Source organism: Sipha flava, unplaced genomic scaffold (genome assembly GCF_003268045.1).
Source record: "Sipha flava isolate LNK unplaced genomic scaffold, YSA_version1 87_pilon_pilon, whole genome shotgun sequence".
Lineage (NCBI taxonomy): Eukaryota > Metazoa > Arthropoda > Insecta > Hemiptera > Aphididae > Sipha > Sipha flava.
In genome coordinates, this window is record NW_020273629.1 from 321,631 (window position 1) to 347,499 (window position 25,869).

At 26.3% G+C, this 25,869-nt stretch overlaps 2 protein-coding genes and 1 long non-coding RNA gene across 13 annotated transcripts; 1 reads left to right on the forward strand and 2 right to left on the reverse strand.

Annotated features, from left to right (window-relative positions):
* The first annotated feature begins 3,131 nt into the window (after positions 1 to 3,131).
* LOC112693481 lies at positions 3,132 to 5,436 on the forward strand. The gene is made up of 2 exons (XM_025568572.1): positions 3,132 to 3,651; positions 5,337 to 5,436. Exons 1-2 carry the CDS (start codon positions 3,400 to 3,402, stop codon positions 5,427 to 5,429), a joined length of 345 nt encoding a protein of 114 aa, XP_025424357.1. The 5' UTR covers positions 3,132 to 3,399; the 3' UTR covers positions 5,430 to 5,436.
* LOC112693482 lies at positions 5,430 to 11,358 on the reverse strand. Its single transcript, XR_003149483.1, has 3 exons — positions 11,231 to 11,358; positions 5,650 to 5,715; positions 5,430 to 5,517 (listed from the first exon to the last, which is right to left on the reverse strand). It is a non-coding gene; the product is annotated as an uncharacterized LOC112693482 (long non-coding RNA).
* Positions 11,359 to 15,437: 4,079 nt separating this feature from the next.
* Positions 15,438 to 24,830, reverse strand: LOC112693443 (cytoplasmic dynein 1 intermediate chain-like). 11 transcript variants are annotated; one of them, XM_025568522.1, is made up of 15 exons: positions 24,529 to 24,830; positions 23,885 to 23,983; positions 23,718 to 23,826; positions 22,700 to 22,827; positions 22,432 to 22,491; positions 22,028 to 22,090; positions 19,320 to 19,367; positions 17,823 to 18,008; positions 17,608 to 17,764; positions 17,288 to 17,539; positions 17,088 to 17,205; positions 16,754 to 16,985; positions 16,535 to 16,695; positions 16,204 to 16,470; positions 15,438 to 15,614 (listed from the first exon to the last, which is right to left on the reverse strand). In XM_025568522.1, the coding sequence occupies exons 1-15, from the start codon at positions 24,629 to 24,631 to the stop codon at positions 15,456 to 15,458; spliced, it is 2,142 nt and encodes a 713-aa protein (XP_025424307.1). In that variant the 5' UTR covers positions 24,632 to 24,830; the 3' UTR covers positions 15,438 to 15,455. The 11 variants fall into 11 exon arrangements, with proteins under 11 accessions (XP_025424307.1, XP_025424299.1, XP_025424297.1 ...); XM_025568514.1 differs by lacking the exon at positions 24,529 to 24,830 and having other exon boundaries at positions 17,823 to 17,978; positions 22,028 to 22,048; positions 23,885 to 23,981; XM_025568512.1 differs by lacking the exon at positions 24,529 to 24,830 and having other exon boundaries at positions 22,028 to 22,048; positions 23,885 to 23,981.
* Positions 24,831 to 25,869: the final 1,039 nt, after the last annotated feature.

Sequence of the window (25,869 nt, forward strand, 5' to 3'; positions counted from 1 at the left end):
TATAATAGATACCTCAAGATGGATGTACCACGAGATAGATACACGAGAGGACACTACAACGAGGGCTTGAGCAAAACGTTGATTAAACATTGTGGTGTATATTTTCCTTCTTCAGTCCAATAAGACGCGATTTGTCGCAGTCTATCGCCAAGAACTGTGATAATTGTATACGTAGTTGTCGGAAAAAAAGGCAGTGCCATTGTTCTTTTTATATATATTGTTGTGGTGAGATGGAGAAGGAATGCGGATCCGCCGAGACTGGCGGCTTCACGCGCGGAGGTCGGGACAACTGCCGCGACGAGTCGTCCGTATATATTATTACACACACGAGCAAACGTTGGGTTTTTTACATCACACGCACGCCTGTTGTGTTTGTGTGTGTCTGTAAATGCCGTGTGAGTGCGAGTATGCAGACGACCGACGGGATTTCCCGACCGAAATCCGTTCAGTAGTAAACATGCAACTGGAATAGTCAGTTGTCGTTGTAACGTTTTAGGCTAAGTAAAATATATATGTATATATGTATAACAGCTGCGTCACTGCAGAGCACTGGTTTATTTTTCAGAAGTTGGCGTTATGATCGTTTCATCCGAGTGAAGGATTACGGGTTACAAATATTTTTAACACGATTCCAACATAGCCCAACGCAAAATTTCAATTATTTCTCGTCCAGCGTGTTGGATATTTACTGTTATATATAGCCCATCGTCTGTCGCGGACAGTTTTTATTTTCGAATAACTTCTGCCAGTTGGTAATTGTATTTTTAATGATCAATATTTCGGCCGTACTACTCGAACATATGATATCGAATACAGATCAGTAATGTGTAGTTATTTATAGTTATTTTTAATAGCTATTTTTATAGTTATTTCCTAATAGCTTTATCAAACGAACATCGTTTTATTTACTCTAGATGAAAAAATAAATATAGGTTCCAGTTATTACATTTTTCCAATGTGGCTCAATGGATCAATTTATTTCAGTAAAATATAGTCTTGGTTAAATCAAGGACGACAATTAAAATGTTTCAGATGCTCATTCGATCGGGTGTTTTTAGTATAAATGATTACGGTTACCTTCAGCTGAGGATGTATGAGTGAACCATGGTATAGGCAGGATACAGAACACATCAGTAAATTAATTATATCATGATTACCCAGGAGTCTATTGACGATTTACCACAATTGAGATAATAATATAATCATCCACAGCGGGTCAGCCCATGTGCATGTTATGTATGACCTATGATGCGTGATGTAACGCTATACGAATGCGACCGTGAGTATGTACATACCTGGCGCCACCTACTAGTTAGGAATTACTGTAACTATGCAAATCTCGAAGACCACCATTTCATTCTGTTGATATATTATTGTTTTGAGTTTGACCAAATAACTTAAACATTTGGAATATATAGGTAATTATACAGATAGTTGATTTTATAAGTATCCCGAGTATCATTTTACGTGAATAGTTGAAATTTTATAATATTATTTTGAATTCAAATACTTCCTTAATTAAATGTTGTCGAGTTAGACATACTGTAGAAGCACTCATTATTATAAATTCATTCGTCAGCGTTATTTGTTTGAACAATCTGTTTGGTCATGATTTATTTCATATTATTAATTTCATTATAAAAAAAAGTTATGAACAGTATATATGAGCAATTTCCATTGTCATTATTCAAATTTATTTTATAACAACATGATGATACATGTACAAGTTCAAGACTTCCATAAACCTTCACCTTATCAAAATAATCATAATTCTTAATGTTTAAATTTCTAATTTTAAAAATATTGAAATGTATTATAAAAATGATAAAGTTTTACATAAACATTAAATCACTATTATTCAAGTTAAATATAAAAACGCAGATTATGATAAATACTTGTTTTTTTACGGGTATTAACAGAATTTTATTTATAAATACCATAGTAGGTATGACAAAGTCGTCCCGCGCCTGTCCCTATGTATGCTTAGATCTTTAAAATTACGCATCGGATTTTGATGCTAGTTTTTTTTAATTAAAAGAGTGATTCAAGAGGGAGGTTTTTTGAGAGAAAAAAAAAAAGAAGAAGACTAAAGACTGTATTATTGTACTATGTGTGTGGTGTGTTACCATAACAATAAGATTAAATTACTATTATTATTTATTAAACTGAGTAAATAATACTTACTTTGTACAGAAATTATAAAGTTATGTCTAGAAGACGTCGTCGTTCGAACATAGGTACAGTGAATGTCAAAAGAATACGTTTAGCAAGAGATGAAAAAAAGTCAACGGAAAGTGAGGCTCGCCTCAGCCACCTTCGGGATAGATTTATACATAAAAAAGGTATAGTCAGTGGCGTACATACGGGGGGATTTCTGGGTTCAAACCCCCCCCCCCAGGGCCAAAAAAAAAAGAAAATTGTTTTATTATTGGTGACGTGTATATATTCGTAGTTTCATTATTACGATTTGAATTTAAAATATACAACTATACAAATATTATGATAATTAAATAGTTATATTGATAGGTGTTAGAAAAGTTTTGTTAATTATGCTGTTTTTATATTCCAATAGCTATTAATTTACTGTAATGTAAAAGTAAACTGTAAATTGGTAAAAAAGTTGTATAAAATAATATCTCTTTATAGCAGTTATTTATCTTATTTATCTGTGTAACGAAAAAAAAAAGATAACGATTATTTTTGTTAACCCCCCCCCCCCCCCAAGAACAAGATTGAATGTACGCCATAAGGTATAGCTAGGGATTTAAAAAAATATTGAAGCCGACAAAGACGGTAATTCAGGGGTAATTTGACGTACAACCAAAACTACTATACCGATTTATTTGAACTTCCGTTTTATTTGTTTTATAATCAATAGCTACACCAAATTTGACTCTAAATAGTATAAGGTAATAATACATTAAAACCTATGTGCTGGTCAAGAATGTTCCGTTCAAAGCCGGGAAATTAATTTTATTGTTATATTTCTGATACTTTATTCAGTTGAGATTTTTACTGTAAGATTACTTATTAAAGGTATTATTATCCTTCCCATTTCGAATATAATATCCGTGTACCCATTACATACATATCTAAAATATTATGGTGTCTACCGCGTATTACATATTGTGTACCAAATGGAGCCCTGCATCTTTACTACCATCCGCAATAATGTTGTAAACGTCATATTATACGCAGATCGGACAAGGATGCGTGTGGATAATAACATTGTGTGTGTACGTGTTCGAGTGCATTATGATAAGTGCGCGTATTAATAGTGTCGTAGAGGAATGGAGGCGACAATGGACGTCGCAGTGACGTTGATCCAGCGCGCAGAGGCAGACGCAAGGATGACCACGTGTCCTTCCCAAAGCGCGTCTTAGTCGACACGCGTTATTAATGTCCGCTGTTCACTGGATGCTGTCGCCGGTCGCCTGCGCTATGAGCGTATGCGCGTGTTTGTACGATAGCGAAGTGTTGTTTAGTTCGTCCAGCGGAATACATCGTCTGGAATTTATTTTGTATTTTTTTTTTAATTTTTCTTATTTTTTTTTCGGTGAATACCGGTTCTTAAAGGCCGTTCATTGTCCTTGGGTGACTCTCGGGTCTGTTGACGAGCGCGAACGATCCCGTCTTCGGTCGTCGCATAAGGTATTACGCCGGTTGTTATTGCGATCGTTTTGCTTTTTTCTCTCTCTCGCATACACACATATATCAGCTCATTTTTCACACCACCTACGTACATTCACACACACACACACACACACACATACACATATTATAATATATTCATGTATATTTGTGTATGTGTGTATATTTTTATAAACAACACCCGCAATTTACGTATGCGCACCCGCGTCATATACGCAACACACGTACACGCACACGCAGACAAACACGCCACTTGTCGCCAAAACGCACACGTATAAATATTAAATATATACAAAGATAACTGCGTAGATATTTTATAGATTAATGTATCGGTGTATAAACGTATAATTTGTATAATTGTATATATATGCATTCGTTTTGCGGTAAACAACTGCAATATTAAGTCGGGTCGTCCGACGTGTACGCATACGACCAAGTATGCTTGCAATGATATTATCACAGAATATAAGAAATCAGAACGGTCACTTGTAGATGTAAACAAGTTTACATTCAGTCGCCATATTTATGGAGTCCTATTTTCTTATAACTTTAAAAGTGATATCATTTATTCTGTGCTAAATGTATTAAAAACAATGAACGTACTTCATTATTTTTACGTATACTGTTTATTAAACCATAGAATATATGAAATAAATATATACTGTTGAGACTCCATAACAATGGCCGAAATATTTTTAAACTCTACTATGTTATCTGTGTAAAATATTATCGGTGACCATTCTGATTTCATATGTACTGAAATATGGTATCTACACGCATATCTAATACGCATCGTTTTTACTTTTTTTTTTCATGATCATTACGCACTGTATGTGTATATCAATACGCATGTAGCTCCTGTATGCGAAACGACTCCAATTGTGTTTAACAGCAGCTTTCTCTCAGAAAAAAAAATGAAAGCCAAAGTGTTTATATACACATCACAAAAATGTATTTCATTAAAATTACATTATGATTTTTGAATTTCTCTGCGTGTAATATATTGACTCGTGTACATAATCTATACCTAGGTATATTATATACATACAGGAAGAACTAAAGTATCCATCGCTATACTTTTTGCGTATAATTATGTAATTGATCATTCGAAATCTATTTATTATTTTTTTTTTTATGTACAATTATTAATAATTTCAATTTTTTGCACGTGCTATTAAAATTTGGTCAACGTGCCACCTTTGGCACGCGTGCCATAGATTCGCTACCCTTGCGCTTTATCAACTTAACTCTGTAAAAATATACTAAATAATCCTATACTTAAATATTCAATAGGTACATAATTTTCAACTGAAATTTGGTTTATCTTACAAATTCACATTTACCTAAGTATATTTACATACCATACTATTTTTGTCCACCACAAAAAAAAAAAAAAAAATACAATTTTCAACTTCAATTTAAATTAAATATTTTTTTAAAAAGAATGTTTGCCAATAATAACATTTTATTATATATCTTAAAACTTAAAAGTAACAAAACAAAAAAATATATATCTGATCTGAAATAAGTACTCCAAACCAACAGATGTTTGTAAATTTTCACGCAAAAATAAATAAATAATAAAATTAAAATCTTATAATGAAATAAAATTTGAAATTGTATGGTTGATTAGATACTAAATATTATTAATAAATATTATTTTAATTTATAAAATTATGTTTAAGGTTAAATATTCTTCAAGTGGTAAAGAACATGATGAGAGGATAACTGAAGTTGAAGCAAAAGCCAATCTAGGGGTAGCCACCCCGACCATTTGAGCCTTCCCCAGACAAACAGTAGAACATGAAAACAAGCCATAAGTGCGACACCGGGAATAAGAACAACAAACGAGACGAGACTGGAGGACTACAATTATTTTATCATGTGTATTTACTTAAATTATTATTATATATATTATTATATTTAAATCTATTAAAAATTAAAAATGTGAAGTGTTTAAAATTTTTAAAGTTTGATTATTTGAAATATATTACCAACATTTTTTAAAAACTTCATGCGACCTCCGTCGATTAAAAATTCTTCTCACCATTTAAATAAGTGCTCCTAAAATAAATACAATTTAATTAAAAATCGAAATATTAAAACTTGTTAGTATGATTATTACAGTATATCTTATAATTATAAGATTATAATCTTATCTTATAAGTTAGTTAGCACTAAAGATAGTGTGCGGTTTTAACCACTATAAGTTTGTAGTATTTTGTTATATAATGACCAATTAAGTGTGCGATTTTTGTCTATAGACCTATAAAAATTTTAAAAATTTTGCTGTTTTAATCTACAAAATGAGTGCGGTTTTAACCTACCAAAAATGTACGGTTTTGTATTTTATTAAAAATGTACGGTTTTAGGAATCAACGGTTTACATATATTCTGTTATCGGTTAAACGGAGGGGAAAAAAGAAAATATATTAAGAATATTTGAAGACAATTTTTATTTCTGTAAGTGATCACTTGTGAATAACAAAATATTTAAATAATATTTATAATTATAATATAAAATTTGTTTGTATTAATTGTATTATGAAAGTAGGCTAATATGAATAATATATGAATATCAACATTGGAAACGTTCAAAATATTATAATATTTATAATTAATTATTTACTTTATTTCATTTATTCTCTATTAATATAAATCTATATTTTTCTTAGTTAAAGCATTAAAGTTTAAGATTGTGCACATAAATATGAATTTGTACATAATTTTTAACAATATTGAAGGTTAACTAATTTGGTGGTAAAATTATGGTTATTTAGAAATCTATTATGTAATAAACTGAGGTCTAAAGAATTTGTATGTTGAGTATAAAATGCGCAGAATGCAGAATAAAATTGAATAAAACAACACATTATTCAGTGGCGCCAAGTTCAAGTTTCGAGACCGGTTTTAGGCGCCACATACCGGGTCTTAAGTAATAAAACAAAAATGAAAAATAACGTTAAAGTAATAGCTGTTGCCTTTAGTTTAATATTATATGTTAAATTGTTGATACATAGGAATAAAAATTAATAATAACATTGATACGTCAACATACGTACGTACATTTAATTAACCTGTTCATTGATCTTCTTCATCTTTTGATACGAAATCAGAGTTCAGAATTAAATAGTTTTTTCATGTACAAATTATATCCTACCTTTTTGATATAGTTGACAATAAAAACAACAAAATTGACAATTTCTTAAAATTAACATTTTATTTTATCATTGAATAACCTTAAACAATTTATTATAATAAATATTTTATGTATGTACTAATTTGTAAAGTGTTCATCTTAAGAACATCGAACACTCTAGTTTTTGTTCAAAAATAATAATTTCTAAAAATTATGTATTTAATAAATGTCTGAAGATTAAAAAATGTCAATATTTATTATTACTGTTGTTAATTTTCATCAGCCTGCAGCTAACGGTCACGGTCAAGTAGAATTATTAAATAAATCTATAGTTTGCTTGCTAGGTACGAATATATTAGTTTTGTATCGACTACTTCGAAAATTAGAGTTTGCTTTGAATAATATGTTGCGTAAATCAAAGTCAAAGTATGATAAGATAAAACAAATTAAAATAAAATTAATAATAGTGAACGTGAAATTTTTAAAAAATGAAATAATTAATAATTCAATTGATATTGAATTGAGAACATAGGTAACTTTTTGCGCATATACGAATGAAAGCGAATTCACGTTTTATCTGCCATAATTCAGCACCGAAATTTTAGAGTTTCAGAATGAGAACTAGAATTTTGGTTAGTTTGAATATTTTTAGTGTACTTACTTATTATAGTTACAATATATATTCATTGTAATTGAATAATATTTGGAAATTATATTTTTATGTTTGTAAAAAACAATATATTTAATCCATGCTACAAATAACAAATAAATTATAATATTAATAGTCTGTAAAAATAATCTAACTAAAAATCATTTTTAGATTAAAATTTAAGTGAAGATGAAAAAAACTATTTAATCTCCAACAGATTTTAGTATTTCATAAGTCAATGTTGTGTGTTATTCAAGTAAATTATAAAATAATAAAAAATGTAATTAAATTTTTTTTTAAATATTCGTTAAAGTTCTAAACAATAATATTAATAAAATAAAAATCGCTTTTAAAACTAATAATAATTTAATCAAACATAAATAATAGAACTAAAAACTTTACAAAAATACCCCTTTTTTGAAAATTCTGGTATATATAAACTTAAATATAATTATAATAAATGTTATATAATTAAGACCAATAGAAATTCCAAATATTTGTTAAATTAATTGTAAAATGAAATTATTAGATTCTAAACGGATTAATGGAATCTATTGGTTTTACAATGATGTGTGTGTTTTTTTTTTTTAATTTTCTTTTTTTGTGTCTGTTATCACGTTTTGGGGCAGTAAAAATGCTTCGATTTTCTTAAACAGTAACTTTTCTGAAAGGAAAGTGAATGTAGATGGTACTTTGGCAAGTCAAAAATCAAACTTTTTCAATACTTTTTAAAAGCATCCAATAAAATCATAAAAAATTACGAAAAAACGGGAATTTTTACGCAAAACTATGTTTTGGCAAACTACATTTTTTTTAAAAATGCTCTAACTCAAAAACAAAAAACCGCATACACTTGAAATTTTCACCAAATATTTAAATTAGCGTTTTCTATACACTGTAACGTTTTCGAAGTATTTTGAAATTTTTTGATTTATTTAGAGACAATATACATTTTCAATTTTTCTAAGTTTTTTTTTGAAATACTATAAAAATATTTGTACCGGACTTTAAGAAAAAAATGTTATGACCGTTTGAATTTTAAATTCTTACAAAATTGCATAAAATAATAATTTATCCTCAGTCGATTTTAAATATTTGTTATAATTTAAAAAGTATAAGTCGCATTAACTTGAAATTTTTACCAGTTGTTAAGATTGGCATTTTTTTCAAGTAACTTTTTTTCAAAATATTATATTGACTTTTAAGCAACTTATAAGCATTTGAAACATTCAATTATTTTACAATTTTTTATACATATATATGTAATAATAATATTTTTTCTATATATGTATCTAACAAATCATCTCCGTTCGGAATTGTTATTCGTAGACAATGATACCTATCATTGTATTCAAATTTAACAAATCCATTGTAATGACTAGGGCCCGGAATTGTATGCACTTGCATATTTTTATATACTCTTATTTTACTAAAAAATAGCAAGGTAAGACAGAAATTTGAATCTTAATCTAATGTTTTGGTATATAAAATTAAATTTGGCATATTTTTGCATTTTTCTGAAATATAATGCATATATAGAAAAAAATATTCCATGAATCCTGCAGTTATATAATTTGATTTTTGTGTTATAAGATAAGAAAAAGTTTATTAAAAGTATCAATACGATAGTAACTCTCCAGGTGACTAAAAATATTATAAAAATCTACTTGATTTGTTTAAATTGATTTTCGTTTGTGACTTTTTTTTTAGATGAGCAAGTGTCCAAAATACAATTTTATTTCAATACAACAGACAATTCCATACAGTTCAATAAAATATATAAAATACAGTTGATATATTTTAAAGTATATATTTTTTTTTAATATTAATTATTTAATGAATTGTATACATTTTAAAATTAAATACATTTTATAAATAATAAACATGCATTTTTGTTTGCATATTTGAATGATAACCATCGCATAAATACATGCATATTTCGTACATATAATTCTGGGCATTATATATACATATTTATAAATTATATTACATATTATTAATTTGTGATTTAATTGTTACCTTGTATTTTAATTTTTAGTTTCAATTAAATTTGAAGTTATAACTTAAAAATACCAAACTTATTATTTTTAATTAATGTCAGAATGGAACCAAGTCAACAAACATATGAAATAGGTAGTTATTATATTTCATCAGTTATTTTTTATTTTAAAATTTTTATAAAATTAGCTACAATATTTAAAAAGTATTATAATAAACGCCTTAATTCATTATTTTTACACGCAAAAAAAATTCTAAATTTTCTTTGCAATTAAACGCTGCTCTAATGTTACTCATTTGTATACAAGATCATCGATATCCATGGTGATATATTGATATGCATTAATATTGTTAATTTTATTATTAATGAATGGGGGTCCCGGAAAGTATAAGATAACTAAGGCCTTGGCAGGAATCCCTGCCTCTCTACTGTTGTCAGACTGACTCTGACAACGAAAATTTTTCTAAGTGGACAAACGTAAATTTTGCTTGACGTAGACAAAATTGTAAATTAATTCGAGGTATAAATGTACACATTGTAAAATGCAGCCAATACATTTCAGGTATACATTTTATGTAATAAATTGCATCCAGCAGATATATTAATTTTATGACAACTATTTAACATTACCTAGAGGACACTTTGAAGAAGTGATTATCACTGCCCTCTAAAATACGATTATATATAAGTATATTTATATATACAAGTATATATAATAATTTATAATGTTATAAAATTAATATTAATAATTATAATATAATATTAAAATCTATTCCCAGAACCTAAATAAATTTTAAATTCACTGAAGGTTAAATTATTGTTAAAAGTATAAATAAATTACTTAATTTAAGAAACAACCATTTGCAACTGAATTATGGTTGAAGTTTTGAGTTTTAGCGCCTTCCGAAATACTGTATAGATTACTAAAAGTACATATATTTATATACACATCCAATTATCTAATATAAGCTATGAAATTAAAAATCTCATCAACAATTTTTCTTCTTTCTGAATATTACCTAGATATACTAGATGGAAATGGATACTTATTATATTATATATAATATAAGGATATTCAAACTTCATATTCTATTTTATTATTTTAAAATTATACAATCAAATTATTTAGTTCAGTAATTAAAAATTTAAATATTATAGGTATTTACATTTCCAAGTAAAACTTGACCATTTAATTGATATAAAAACTTTAATTGCTAATTATTTTTTAACCTTGATTATCTCAAATGTTTTTGTTGAAATATAACAGACATTTTCATCAAAATTCAAACTTAATATTATTGATTTTATGAAAAACATCAAAAAAATTGTTAAAGCAAATTTGATTTATCTTACACTATGTTTGAATATATGAGTGTTATCAGTAAATAAAACAATTTAATTTAATTAACAATATTTGACAATTATTGGTTGTTATCAGTACATCAAATCATAAGAAATATGTGAATATGATTTTCTATAAATATTAAGATACTTTAATACCTAATAGGCCTTCTTCTTCTCCTTCACATAATTAAATATATATTGCACCTTTTGTATATACTTAAATTGGTCATAAATAAATTATAAGAGGCGAAAAATATAATAAATATTATGAAATATACTTAATCAATAACAAAAAGAAATGTCAAATGAGCGAAAGTGAGAAAATAAATGGATAATAAAATAATACGATCCATATGCATTACACATTAATTTTAAAATGCAATTATATAAAACAGTGAAAAAAGAAGTGAATTTAAATTTCATATGGCGTTTTAAAATGGATGCTTACCTTGATTGTTGTCAACGGAAAATAACGAGGACACGAAAAACGTTAAGCAAAATTCGCTGATGAATGCAGAATAACATCAATGATTGAGACTCAATCAAAATTCAAATGGACGTGACAGACGATTACGTTCAAACACAACTGTTGTGATAACACTGAAACGACCGATGACGAGCACGATGCTTTTATTAGGCGTAGAAAATTCAAAAACCTCAAGGGTTCGAAACATGGATGATTCAAGAATTTTCTCTATGCGCATTTATTTTTATATTATATTTTTTCTACACCTTTTTATTACAAACGAATACAAATATTTAATGATATAATTATGTTGTAAATTATTTAATAACATCGAATGTCTATCGAAACAAAATACCTAAATATTGTGAACTAACTAGGAATACGGCATTCAAATCTACAAAATTCTATGGAAAAGTCTATGGAAAGTTTTTGTAAAACATACTTATCACCTATTACAGGGATGGCCGCAGCTCTCCAAGCTTCTCTGTCCTAACTCAAGTAATTTAAATCATACTTTTATGTATTAAATATACATAGATATTTATTAATTTAAATCGTGTATTATAAATTATATTATATATTTTTCATTAAGAAAATTAATTTAGAAAATAATATTTTATTTACCACATTATGGTAACTAATAAATACTGTGTTCCTGATTAAAAAAGCTCAACCAGTAATTTTGGTATCCTACAAAATACCCTAAATACACGAGAAAAAGCAATTTGTGTAAATTTAAATATAAATTCAGGAATTTGTGCTTTGCATTTTAATCAGGATGATATTATATCTACCTGGACTTTAAGTGATGGCTCTAGTCGGTCTTCGGTAAGGAATTAATTTATAACTGTCATGGAGGTGAGAGGGTAATTTCCTTCCTGGCCATCAATTGTCATTATAACACATTAATAAAAAATACCTATACATAATATTAAAACATTATTTAGTTGGATAGTATAATAATAAACAAAAATATCGTAATGGATTATTTAAGTTGGAGAATTTTATTAATGGAATATTATGGGCATTGACTAAAAATGTTGATCATCTAAAACAGGGTGGACCAACCTTTTATGGTTCGCGGGCCAATTTATATGTTCTTAAACACATCCGGGGGCCGTCAGAAAAAAAAAATAATATTTTACCTATTTATATTTTATTTTATAATTTTATATTATGCACACATTATTACATTAAAAATTAAGTTACTTACAATTAAAATTAATTAGAATTTAGAATTTGTTAATTAATGTGATGATCGACATTGTTTTTCATTAGCCAAGTTTTCGAAATAAATTGAACACCTTGTGGTGGTTAATCTTATTTATGTATAAAACATAATTTCATTAATTAACCAATTTGAATAAAACAATCTTTTTACGTTTTTTTCATTTAAACATAGTAAAAATAAAACGTAAGTACGCACGCCCGTATTTAGGGGGTGGGCACGGGTAGGCATATGCCCGGGGGCGAAAAGTCTCAAGAGTAGCAAAATATTTTAGCCAAATTAATTTTAAAAATGATTTACTAATGAAAAAAAAAAAAAGAAAATCGTATGTTTTATTATAGTAACTTTTACTTTTTAATGCCATCTCAATATATATAACGTCTGAATATACGTATTTAAATTATAACGACGCTGGCTTATATGGTAAAATCAACGATATGGCAATACCGCAGATTGTAGTGAGCCCAATACTCAGTATAGTTAATTTATGAATTTCAATATACTTTATAGATAAGAAATTATACATGTAGTATAATCAGTGGCAGATTAACCTACTCGGTACCCTGAGGCACGCTCAGTGTTTACCGCCCCATTTTTTAAGTACTGTAACAACCCAAAAATCGATAATCGGGTATAGCCGTCCCAAGAGTGAGAAATGGCTCAAAGGTATTATGGTTGAATAATTATTACTCTACACTTTCATTCAAATATTGTATACATATAATTAACCAAAGTTAGATTTTTAAGAATCTACGTATTCGTAGGTATCTATCTAATACATATAAATTGAGCTTAAAACAATGCTTTTACTTCCCTTAATTATTTACTTCTAAGGCATACCCACTTGGAAATGTATGATAACCCCCCGGGATAGGTCTGAAATAAACACTGGATGTAGGGGCGTATATAAACTTACTTCTAGGGCAGGGGAACGAATCAAATTTTTTCTTTAATTCAGGCTCAAAATTTACAAGTAAAATGTTTGGTAATATTTAAATCAGGTGAATCCTTAAATTTTGTGGCCTTTTTTTTTAATCTAATGCCGGATCCACTTAAAATCGACTTTTGTGAAGTTCTTTTTTAACACTTGTATTTAGAAAGTTACGCTTGTGTTTTATTTGATTTTTCACTAAGTATGGACTCGACAAAAATCCCAATTCAGCAATATTCATAGCCACGCGTAATTTGATTTCGTTATAAAATGATCCACATTAAAAAATTTTAAATGTGTATCTCATGTATAATCAATTCCTTAAATACGGATTCAGAGAGGGTGATCGTCCCTTCGCCCCTCTAAAATACACCCATGAATTGATGAAAACTAGATTTTATATTCGCGGTATATGTTATTTTCGTGACGTGTATATTTTTTATTCTATTATTCTAAAAATTTTAAAACTGTACAATATCCTTTTTTTGTTCTGGGGGAATTATTCCGAACCTCTCTCTCCTTTGTACGCCACTGCCAACGTAAAAATATGCAGTAAAATATATTATATACATTATTATTTTTATAATATATATTTTATTTTAATAAGTACAAGTACTTATAGGTACCTACAGTGACGGTGCTAGAGTTTGCGAAGCCCTGGACAAAATAAATGTTGGATCTTATAATTTATATTAATAAAATATTTTAAGTTCAGTTAAATCAGAACCACGGGGCCTTAATTATAATTTAAGGCGCGGGGTCCTGGGCAACTGCCCTTATTGCCTACCCACTCGCGTCGTTCCTGGGTACCTCATAAGTACAATACAATATAGGTTGATTACAATAATATTATAATATATATTTACAAATAATTTAATAGACCTCCAAGAAATAAAGTTGTACTTGTGATTGTTCGAACTACGCTGCAGAGAAACAGCCACTGTCTTTAGTAGATATACAAAACTACAAAAGACGAGGTTGACCAATGTGTTCCGATGTTCACAGCAAAATAAATTGAAAAATAATATGATGGGTTTATGAGATGGGTATGGAATATGTTTACACACATAATCAATTTATAGTCATAAATTATGACTATAAATTTATTATGTTATTATGTCATCATTATATTTATTATTATGAATCATAATAATAAACCCAAATAGTGTCATTACCATTACGACCGTCACTGTGTCAATTAGTATGTAAGTAGGCATATTGTATAATATGGGTTGAAAATAATCATATCTTTTCATCGAAAGGTCAAACATTCAAACATTTTCGCTGATAAATTAATTTATATTTACTTGGGAACATGCCAGCAATATTATCGTCAATCAGTTTATCATTATTATTATTATTATTATTAACCCTATTAATAACTATAGGGGTTGAATTTTGAAATATCATTTTTTAGTGGGTATCTAATTCATAAAACAAAACTACTGTCTAAATTTTATACTTATAGGCTTCAGTGATTCTGGATAGGTGATGATGAATCACTTAGGATAAGATATTTTATATGTACATCCTAGCAGATACAATTTGAAAAAAATAAAACATTTAATATTAGATAGTTTTTAAGATTTCAAGGAATACTCACAGGGGATTCTTTGGACTCTAACTAAATTTGAACTACCTGAACATTATAACTTATATGTTTATTGCTCTAAGCTCTCTGTCGCATGTAGAAGCATATATTAGAATCATCCACCCAAACACTATACACTTTTTTGTATTATTATATTTTTTGAATTAAATAAAATTTGTGATGTCTTTATCATCAATATTGTACATTCATTCTACAAGTTCAACACCTGGTTAGCAACAATATGATTAAAAATATTTTATTTCAGTTTATCACAAAAATGAATTATATTGAAAACAAGATAAATATATAAATATAAGTTAATTTATAAATATTTTACAATTTTTAAATAACGCAATTAAATAAAATAAGTATTTATTTTATTATAAAAAGATAAAGGCAATTTCTAAATATATATAAGATTTACAAAATATATCTCATATACTATATAAAAGCTTATTTATTTCATCAAAATACTAGAAGATCTAGAGAACACAGAGGAAACTGATCCTGAACTGTAGTTAATAGATTTATCCATCTCATCTGTTTGATTACTTTTTAATTCTTGTAATGTGTTAGAAAGCTTTGACCAATCATCATGTCTTGGTTGTGTCATTTGCTAAATTTAAAACATAAAATTAAAATTTTAATATAGAAATTGTATTCAAGGATATATAAATAAAATTGAATAATGAATATATTATGTTTTCATAATAAATCACAATAATAAGTCAGTGGTTTGGTTTGAAGGAATAAAATTGTATTAGAAGAATAACATTTTAATAAATATTTGATAATTTAATCTCATTTATTAGGAAATTTAATAATTTTTATTAAAATAAAATCTAAATTTATTTAAAATTTGAGAAGATTAAACTAAAAAAGTGGTGTTATTTTAATTTTTAAAACATATAAAACTTATATTGAGAATACAAAAAAGAAAAAAAATTACTGCCAAAAATTGTCATGATTTATTCAAAATATTGGGCAAAGATTTGAATGTTTGTTGGATTAAATTAGTCATAAAATTCCCATGCCTTGTCACCCATTGTTCATTTGCTTTATCTGCATTAGCTTTTTACAATACATTATAGTGGAAAATAGACAATAGTAGGTAAAAAATATAAATATATATTTTGCTAACATTAAGTAAATAATAAATAACTTTTATTAAGGGAAAATTTATATAAAATAAACTAATTATTTACCTCTCCAACTTCAAACACAGATATTTTTCCATATTCATCACCAACACTCAAATGAGTTCCATTCTGTGACCACATAAGACTTTTTAACAATGGTGAATTATCAAGTACTGTACTGGCAGTAGGTGATTCTGTATTATTATTAAGGTTCCATAAGTCTAAACGGCCAGTAACATCAACTGCAGCAAATACAGATGGATGTACAGGAGACCAAGCAACACTGCTTACATAATCATTGTTGTTTTCAAATGAGTGAATTGGTTTTGATTCCTTTAATAATATTTCAAATTTAATAATTACATATAAATTTAATTTAAAGAAAATAATATCAAACCTTTATATTCCATAGTTTAATAGTCCAATCAATTGAGCTAGTTAAAAAAAGATGACTGAAATCAGTGTTCCCTTCAACACAATGGGTATCAATGGCTGTAATTGGAGCAATATGACTTTCATAACTTTCAACAACTCCAGCTTTTTTTGTATGCCGACATGCTAAATATACATTAAATTATAAAACGTAACTCATATAGAATATGTATTTTCAACTAACCAGAATATGCAGATCCTTCTTGGCTACCAAAAACAAATTTATTAACATCATCATGCAAAAAAGCAAATGTAGAAACTGAAACAGATTTAGATTGTTTAGCAGTTAAATCAAGACGTTCAACTGGTTGAGTTAACATATCTAAACTCCAACAACATAATCGTCCATCAGTTGAAACACTTATGAGGTTATGTGCATTTTGTGTGCCCACAACTTGAATGCAGTATACTGGGTGCTAAAATATATAAATATATATTATATGGTATGAATATAATATAACTTTAAAATTATTTTTGTTAAAGTGTAAAAATATATTCTATTATTTATATTAACTTACAGTATGTGCAGTATTTGACAAAGGGGTTCTTTGAATAGGAGTTTTCTTTTGTGCTCGATTATCCCATAAAACTATTTGGCCAGAATAAGTACTTCCCAAAATTAAATTTGGATGAAATCTATAATTAACATACATGTATAAATATATTTTTTTGTAAATAAAAATAATATAAATTATAATTTAGTTAAACACTGTTTCACCTAGCAAATGTGGCTGAGAGTACTCTTGACTGACAATGAAACACATATTCAGGAGAATTCTTTTTGAATTTAGTATTCCATATAAGAACTACACCATCTGGTTCATGGGGTGCATCAGAAATATTATAAGATGCAACAGTAAGTTCTGGAAATTGTTGAGACCAATCTAAGGATGTAACTAGGCGATTTTTTGACCAATGTTCATCAAAAAATACGCGTGTCAATGATAAACGAGTACTACTTTTATCTTCACTAAAAATGTTTAAAATATTATAACACAAGATCTTGTATTACCTTTTTAAAATTTAATTGATACTAACTTTACATCATTATCATCTAAAGCACCAGTATAATCTGTATAGATATCTACATTTTCAGATAAAGCTCGTTCCATAACACGTCCAGCACGATCCATAAATTGTTGAAAATCTTCAGAATGAATTATCATCATTTTTTCTGCATCACTAAATTCTCTAACTAAATAATAAAAATACATAAATATGATGAGTGCATACATGTACATTAATTGTTTTACTCTTTTTTGTTTCTTCTTTAACAATTAGTTCTCTTTCCAAGGAAGTAATAGCAGGTGCAACTTCTTTAACCTGTGGGAGTCCTTGAGATAGGATACCTGGAGGTAGCTTGCTTTGGAATGTGGACAAATTTGTGAGGCTGATATCTTCATCTTCCGCTTGACCAGAACCATCATCATACGTAAGAACTGTCTGTTAATTACTTAGGAATGGCTAGCAATAGATGCTTAGAGTATACATATTTAATACATATCCAAAATATTTTATATTGTAGTGTGCCAGTCTGAGTGTACAGACTAGTGCAACGGGAGAGGAATAAAGACAAATGTACAACTTCTCAATTAATTAATTTATTGATAGTGATGAATTAAAGAACTAAAGATTTTTAAATATTTACTTTATTTAATAAATTCTAAGTTCAATAGTATAATTTCATAAAATAATTCTAAGAACAAATTAAAATATGAAGTTGAACGGCGTGAATTTACCGGACTAAAACATATCTGCCTATTGGTCTGTTAGCAAACCCCTTATAAACTCAGGTCTTGTGGGAATCAGTTATGCGGCACTATGGTTTTATAATATAAAAGTTATTTCCAACTATCATTAACACCCTGAGGTGCTAAATGAGTACATTTCCAGATTTATTACTTTAATGGTTGATCTCGCTAATATTGCCTCTCGCACATATCTCATATTCCATCGTGCACTCTTATAATTTAATTATTAAATGGATTTCCCATCTCAATATTTCTTTGAAGTGCCGCCATGTAACTCACATTTGCGTATGTGTTTGTGTTACCCTCGGGTCCTATAAAATAGTACTAGTAATTCCTTTCTCTATTGTTTACGGAAGTCCTATATTTATGTGGTCCCCCTATATAGTGATAGTCGTAAAGACATACATTTATATATGTTCGTAAAAATTTGTTAAATTATGTTAAAAAATGTAATTCTACCAATAATCAATATGAAATCATATTATTATTTTAAAAAAATTATATAAGCAGAGATTAAAAAAAAATGTTAAGTATGTGTGTGTATGAGTAAAGAGGCTTATATATAACCATTGTGATTATTGATAACTTAAATAGAATTAGATCCAGAAAATAAATTTATGATAACAGAATAACAAAAATTGAAAAGTATTGTTAATAATAAAAATCAAAATAAATATGTTATATATATAAAAAAAAAAAAAATGAAATCAATTGATAAAAAGTAATAATTCATTTTTCAACTAGTTTATTTATGTAGCAAAAAATTAAGTTTTCTGAATCTTATTACACCACATACAAACATCCAGAGCAATTTTCATCCATTGAATATTTTACAAAGCATAACATAAAATTAACGCAACCTCCATCAATAACATATTTTCAAATAAATTCACATGGAAAAAAAAATAAATCTTTTAATATAAATTGTAGTTTTAGTTTTATGTTACCGATAAATTAAAAATGTAAAAAATGCTTAAAAGCATTTGCTGATGTACCTACCTGTAAATTCGTCTTCCCATTCCAAGCCAGGATTTAAGTTGTATTCGTCTTGAAAAAAGAACAAAAACAAGCAAAACGACATAAACACCACCGTGAAGTAGTTAATTGCAAGAGGCATAAATTTTGCATTTTCTTTTTATGAATGTAACTTAAAATTAACGTATGTATAAATGTATTTTTAATTTATAAAAGGTAAAAGCAGGGAAATAGATTCTAAAATAAATACATTTATACTTACAATTTAAGTCATAGCACAATTTTTAGTCATTTGTTTTTTTTTAATAATTTCAATGTAATAAATACTAGTTAAGTCTTTCCCTGCTTAACCTTTTAACATTAACCATATGGCTTAGACTATTGCATATAAATTAATAATTATAATAATAATATATTATATATACCTAATATTATAATAAATATAATTTAAAATTTTAATAATTTTAACTATGCATTAAGCAAAATTCAAAACTATCCATCAACTAACTATACAATTCTTGTCTATATTATTAAAATCAATTAAGAAATGTTCACTCTACTCAGAATTTAACAAATAAACAAATCTAGAAGTAAATATAAAATTAAATAAAAATGTAAAAATAATTTATTATTATGATCACATGCAATAAAATAAATTAATCATATTAAATAATAATAAATTAAAAACTTAATATTTCCAAATAAATTACATGCATGTATTAAAATAAAGAAAATAAAAAGTAAGAAATTAATACAAAATCCCAAATAAGTTAAAGGTATTTCAATTTTTAAATTATAACTAAAAATAAAAACTGTCAGATTTGTCGTTGGTGCAAATTCAGCCCAGATTTGGAGGGAAACTTGCATCTGTTGAAATGTAAATTTTCAATATGTTTTCTATAAATTTATTAATTCGTTCATATTCAATAAATGAAATGGATAGTAAATCATTTTGAAAGCATTCTTGTACCCAAACTGGATGTAAGAAGGACAACTCAAAAATATACTTTATAAATTGGCTTGATTTGAAATTGTTTTGTTTTAAAACTTAAAGAGAACGATTAGAAAGGGCGCAATTCACCTACTTGAAAAAAATATTGGGAACACAATTTAGTTACATGAAAAAAATACCCGGGCCGCAGTTCACTTAGCTATATATTAACATTTTATCTATGGGACACAATTCACCAAACCTGATAATTTGTTACTGAATCTGAGGATTAATCTATCAGTTGTTCTTGTTCAGACATTTTTAGTTCTGATGGTATATCAGTAGTAAAAAGATTTTTAGTCCAATTTTATTGTTGATCATCCTCAGTAAAATTATTTTAAAAATGACTAATAAGCTGTGATAAATGTTCAATGAATAATAATTTGACAGATTTGATCAAGTTTAAATTATTTTCATGAAGGAATATTTACTATGTAGGGAAACAGTCATTTAAAGCACCTTCATTCAAAAAAGATAACAAAAATTTGATTTTCTAAGATAAAAACTTGTAATGGAATAGGTTTATCTTTGACATATTTATAAGAAAAAATGAATTGCAATTTTATTTTTAGTGGCTATTGTGCATGCAGTTCCTATAATAATAATCAACAACGCCTAAAGGAGTCAAGACACACAGTTTGAAAACCACTGCTTTAGTCTCCTAAAATATATGCTAGATATTGTTACAAATAAGGCAGAATAGTTTCTAAAATTGTAAATTTCATAGGTTCAATGTGAATTTTTAAATAATTTTCACTATGTGCATATTAATTTTTATAAAAATCTATCATGAAATAATAAAAAAATAAAATTTAAAACATTATAACGAGTTGTTATAAAACATATCTAAGCAATAACTAATTATTAGAATTGTAATTTTAAATTTAGTAAATTAAATAATTAGAATACATTAGCCAATAAACCACATTCCAAGCAACTTAAAAAAAAATTAATTCTATTATAATTTTTTATACTTTATAGTATAAATGAACTATTATAGCTAAAATGTAGTGAATTATACACATATATATATAATTCAAAATACAAAAATAATATATTTCAAAATACAACTTTAAGTGCTTAAGAAGCAAAACACAGTGCAAGTATAAAACTAATAGAAACTAGTGCATAAATGTAATAGTAATAAAAATGTATTGATAAATTGATTATTGTTAGCATTACGTATAGTGACTTTAGTATCATTACTTAAGTTAATATTTAGGTATTCAATTTAACGTAAAATTAAAATTTATGAATAACCAATTGAACCAAATGAAAATATTACCAAATTATTTGGACCACCTAAATTGGATGGTTGCGTTAATTAATTATAAATATATACGAAAAAAGTTTTATTTTCCCATTACTATTAATATAATAATTAAATGTTATTTAATATTTAATATTATTGATATATTAATATATTATTAATTATTATGTAAAATCCCATGTATATTCTTGACTGTATACTTAAAATATTAGTATTACTCATTATTAAACTATGCTAATATTTGATTGAAATATTATCAAATAAAATAATTTTTGCTAACAAAACTATTAACATAGTCAATTTTATTACGTTTATGATCTACAAAAATTAAACTACAATATTTTAACACATAAACCATGCATGATACCTATTATTATAGATTATACATTTATATGCTCTATGAATTAACATAATTAACAAATACATATGTATAGAAATTATTTCCTATGATCATATTAAATAATACCTTACCGTAATATCCAAAGGCTTGAGCTGTTGATGAGAATGATCCATGATTTCCAATATTGCCCCCATCAAATTGAAAAAAAATTAATAAAAAAATTAATACACAAGAAAACTATTAAAATATAAAACTAATTATAATCTCCAAGTGATATACACTAAAATGTTCAATAACTTATGATGATTTTTACCATTTTTATTATATAAAATAATAAATGAATAAATAACTACTTTTAGTTTTATTAATATTGTACTCATATATAGTGTTATTTTCTTATTTCATAAAAACATCAATGGTTAAATAAATGTACTAATAACACTTTTATCAGGGTATACCACCTGGAATAACCATAAAGTGGTTTTAAAATTGTGCTTATATGACTAAGCTACTATTGGAGAATTGTGAATCTAACCTTTTCTAGGCCTCCACCAATCTTCAAAATAACCTTTAAGAGGGGAAGAAGTGCAGGATCCTTTAATTTACATATTAGAAACCAGTGCAGCGTAACAATAATAAATACAACAAGTGACAATGGTAATATTAAGAATAAATCAATGAATAATGTTAAGAAAATTAAATAAAAAATAGCAAGCACATTTTTCTTGGTTTTTAGCTTATAATTAATTTCAAAATATATACTATTTTTAATTTAAAATTAAAATTAATAAAGTAAACTGTACCGTCTCTTTCATTAGATGAATGTGTAGTTTGAACAGCTTTAGTATAGCATTCAACTTCTTTAGGTGGAATATTAGTAGAAGATAAAGAAACAATTGATAACTCACGAACTTTCTTCGCTGGTTTTGGACTGAAATATTTGAAAATATAAATACAATAAGATGGTTTTAAAATAATACTAAATAATTTTTTTCTCAAAATAGTAAAGAAAAAATATTAGTAATATTAAAATATATTTCATAGAATTTACCAAAAAACCGGTAGTTATTTTTATCTTTTATCTAAAATGCTAACACTAATAAGAAATTTTAATATTGTAATATTTTAAATTTAACTTGATCTCATGTAACTGTAGGTTTTTTATTTTTATTTATTGTACACAATTTGTTTTAATTTCAGAACAAAAATTATTATATAACCTGAGGTTATTTATTTTCAACGTGCTTAATACTACAAATACAGTGCTCTATTAGTGATGCTCCAACTTTTTTAATATTTTTATTTAATTTAAATTTTAAACAATATATTTTATACACTAATTTATAATTCAAGACTTTATAAAGGTTAACTTAGAAGAATTCTTGTTTTAAACAATAGGGGATTATAACCAGAAAAATTTAAGTTAGTTATTTGTGATTTGTTGTTTCAGAATTTTAGCAATTAAAATGTTTGTTGTGGATCTACAAATTGTTTTATCTTCATCTTAAATTGAGTTTGATCATTAAAAGTTAAAATAGTTATAATTTAGATGAACTCTTTTCTTATAGTTCATTTTAAAATTTAATTTATTTTTTATTAATTTATAAATAATAGAGAAAACAGTTTTATCTTATATAGTTACTGACAAAGTGGACTGTTGAATAGGCTTAACTTGAATTGCTGACGTTTAGTTTTGTAAGTGTTTAGTTTTTAAATAAGAATTGAAAAAATATTGTTTTAATTATCCAACCATAAAAATAATGCAACATAAAATTAATAAAATTATAAATGTATGATTAATATTTTTTTATTAGGTATTACCAAGTAGAAGGAGTCTGAGGTAATGATCCTTTGATACTAGAATCAGGAGTTGACATAGAACTGTATAATTCACTTTTGTTTGGTGAAATGGTTAAACTTGACAATACATCTAAAATAATTAAAATAAATCATTGTAAAGAATTTAATAAAATTTAAATAAAACATACCGGAAACTGGTGCAACTCCGAGAGATGATAACATTTCATCAATTTCTTTACCTTGATCTTTCTCAACACTAATACCACGAGAAACTGCTTCATCTCCATCTTTTATTAAATAATTAATAATATTACACCATATTCAGTTCTTTTAGAGCAGTTCATAAAGAAATATTTATCTTTAATTATCAATTTACCAATATTAAATTATTTATTAAGTAAATAAAACTTCAATAGATAATTATAATAGATAATTGGTATTATATGCATAAAAATATTAAAGTAAGTCTTGATTTGATTTTGAAAATATTTTAAGCTGGTATAAAAAATTTTTAAACAATAATTATATGTATTAAAATAAAATTCTTATAAAAAATGTATATATTTTATAATATAAATATGAAATATAAATATGAAGTTATAAAAATATTACAATAAAATCAGTTACATTATACATAAAAAAATTAAAACATAAAAATATTTTTTTATACATAAAAGATAGAATATTTCTGTTTTAATAGGTATAAAAAAAATATTAAAATTGAAAGATATATTTGATAAAATATTAAATAGGATAAACAGTAAACAGTAATATGATTCTTTATGTATCTTCAATGTATGTTCTATTGTATATTTCTAAATATGCATCTCACTTACATCTTTTTTTTCTTTTTCTTTACGAAGACGTTCTTTTTGTTCTCTGATGGCTTGTAATTTTGCTTTCTTTTTTTCTAATTCCGCTTTTCGGTCTGACATATTGCACTTACAATTAGAAAAAACTGAATACTATTATTTACTTTTTGAGTACTATGAATTATAAAACACGGATTTCTTATTAAATGTACTTGCCTTATTTTAAATAGTCAATTAAAGAGTCAATAAAAAAATAAGCATAAAAGTAATAAATTGTAGGTATTATTAACACAACAATTTTAATTTTATAAAAAGCCACAAGGAACTATTAAAAATTATTCAGTACCAACCATTTAGATACCTACCATAAGAATAAAATAGTACATTATATTGTTATCACTGAATGTATAACAATAATAAGCCAATCGAAAAACAACCAATTTAAATCCTTATCATAAATAACTATAATTGGTCAATACATGGACATTTACTAAATAAAAAAACCTCCAATATTTTAAATTAAAGCAGTACATTTTTGCCTATTAAGGCTATTAATTAAACTGCTGAATTACACAACAATATATGAAAATAATATATTCCAAAGGTAAAGGCTTAGTGAAAATAAATTAATAAACCGTAAGACATAAAGTCGAACAAACAATTGGAAACTAATTAATTAGTAGTAAAGTACTAACCAGAGCTTTTGCTAATGTGCAGTTCTTTTTTAAATGTTGTGAAATTCATAAAAAAAATAATTTGATTTAAATTTTTAATAATTAATTCTATTATAGAATTATCTATATGTCTATGATTTTTTAAGATAGGCACCATTTGACATTATTTTGTTTTCCAGAATTATTAGAAATTATGATTAAAACATTGATAATACATATAAATCTATTAATATCAAGAGAGTAAAACTACGGTATTAGTAATAAGTCTCCATTACGTTACGCCATGAATGTTTCAACTGAAAATATGTACCTACTTATACATTAATTATAACATGCTTCCCTTGTATGATTGGGATCTTAATATGTCAATTGCCAAATGGATGAACAGCAAAAAACATAGAGTAATTACAAGAACAAAGGCTAAGCAACAAAATTATTTGAATGGTGTGTTTCCGGGTGCTACAAACAAACATCACCAATTTGAATATAGTGATACTCATGATGAAGAGGTTGTCACAAAAAAGAAAAAGAAATCATTTTAAAATTAGATTAAAGGAATTTGTTATTTCAATTATTAAAATCTATATACTTTATGATGTATAATATACTATTATTTATATTTATATTGATATTAGTATGTATTATTTATTATATACGAGCGAAGCGACTGTCAAATTTTTTTCACTT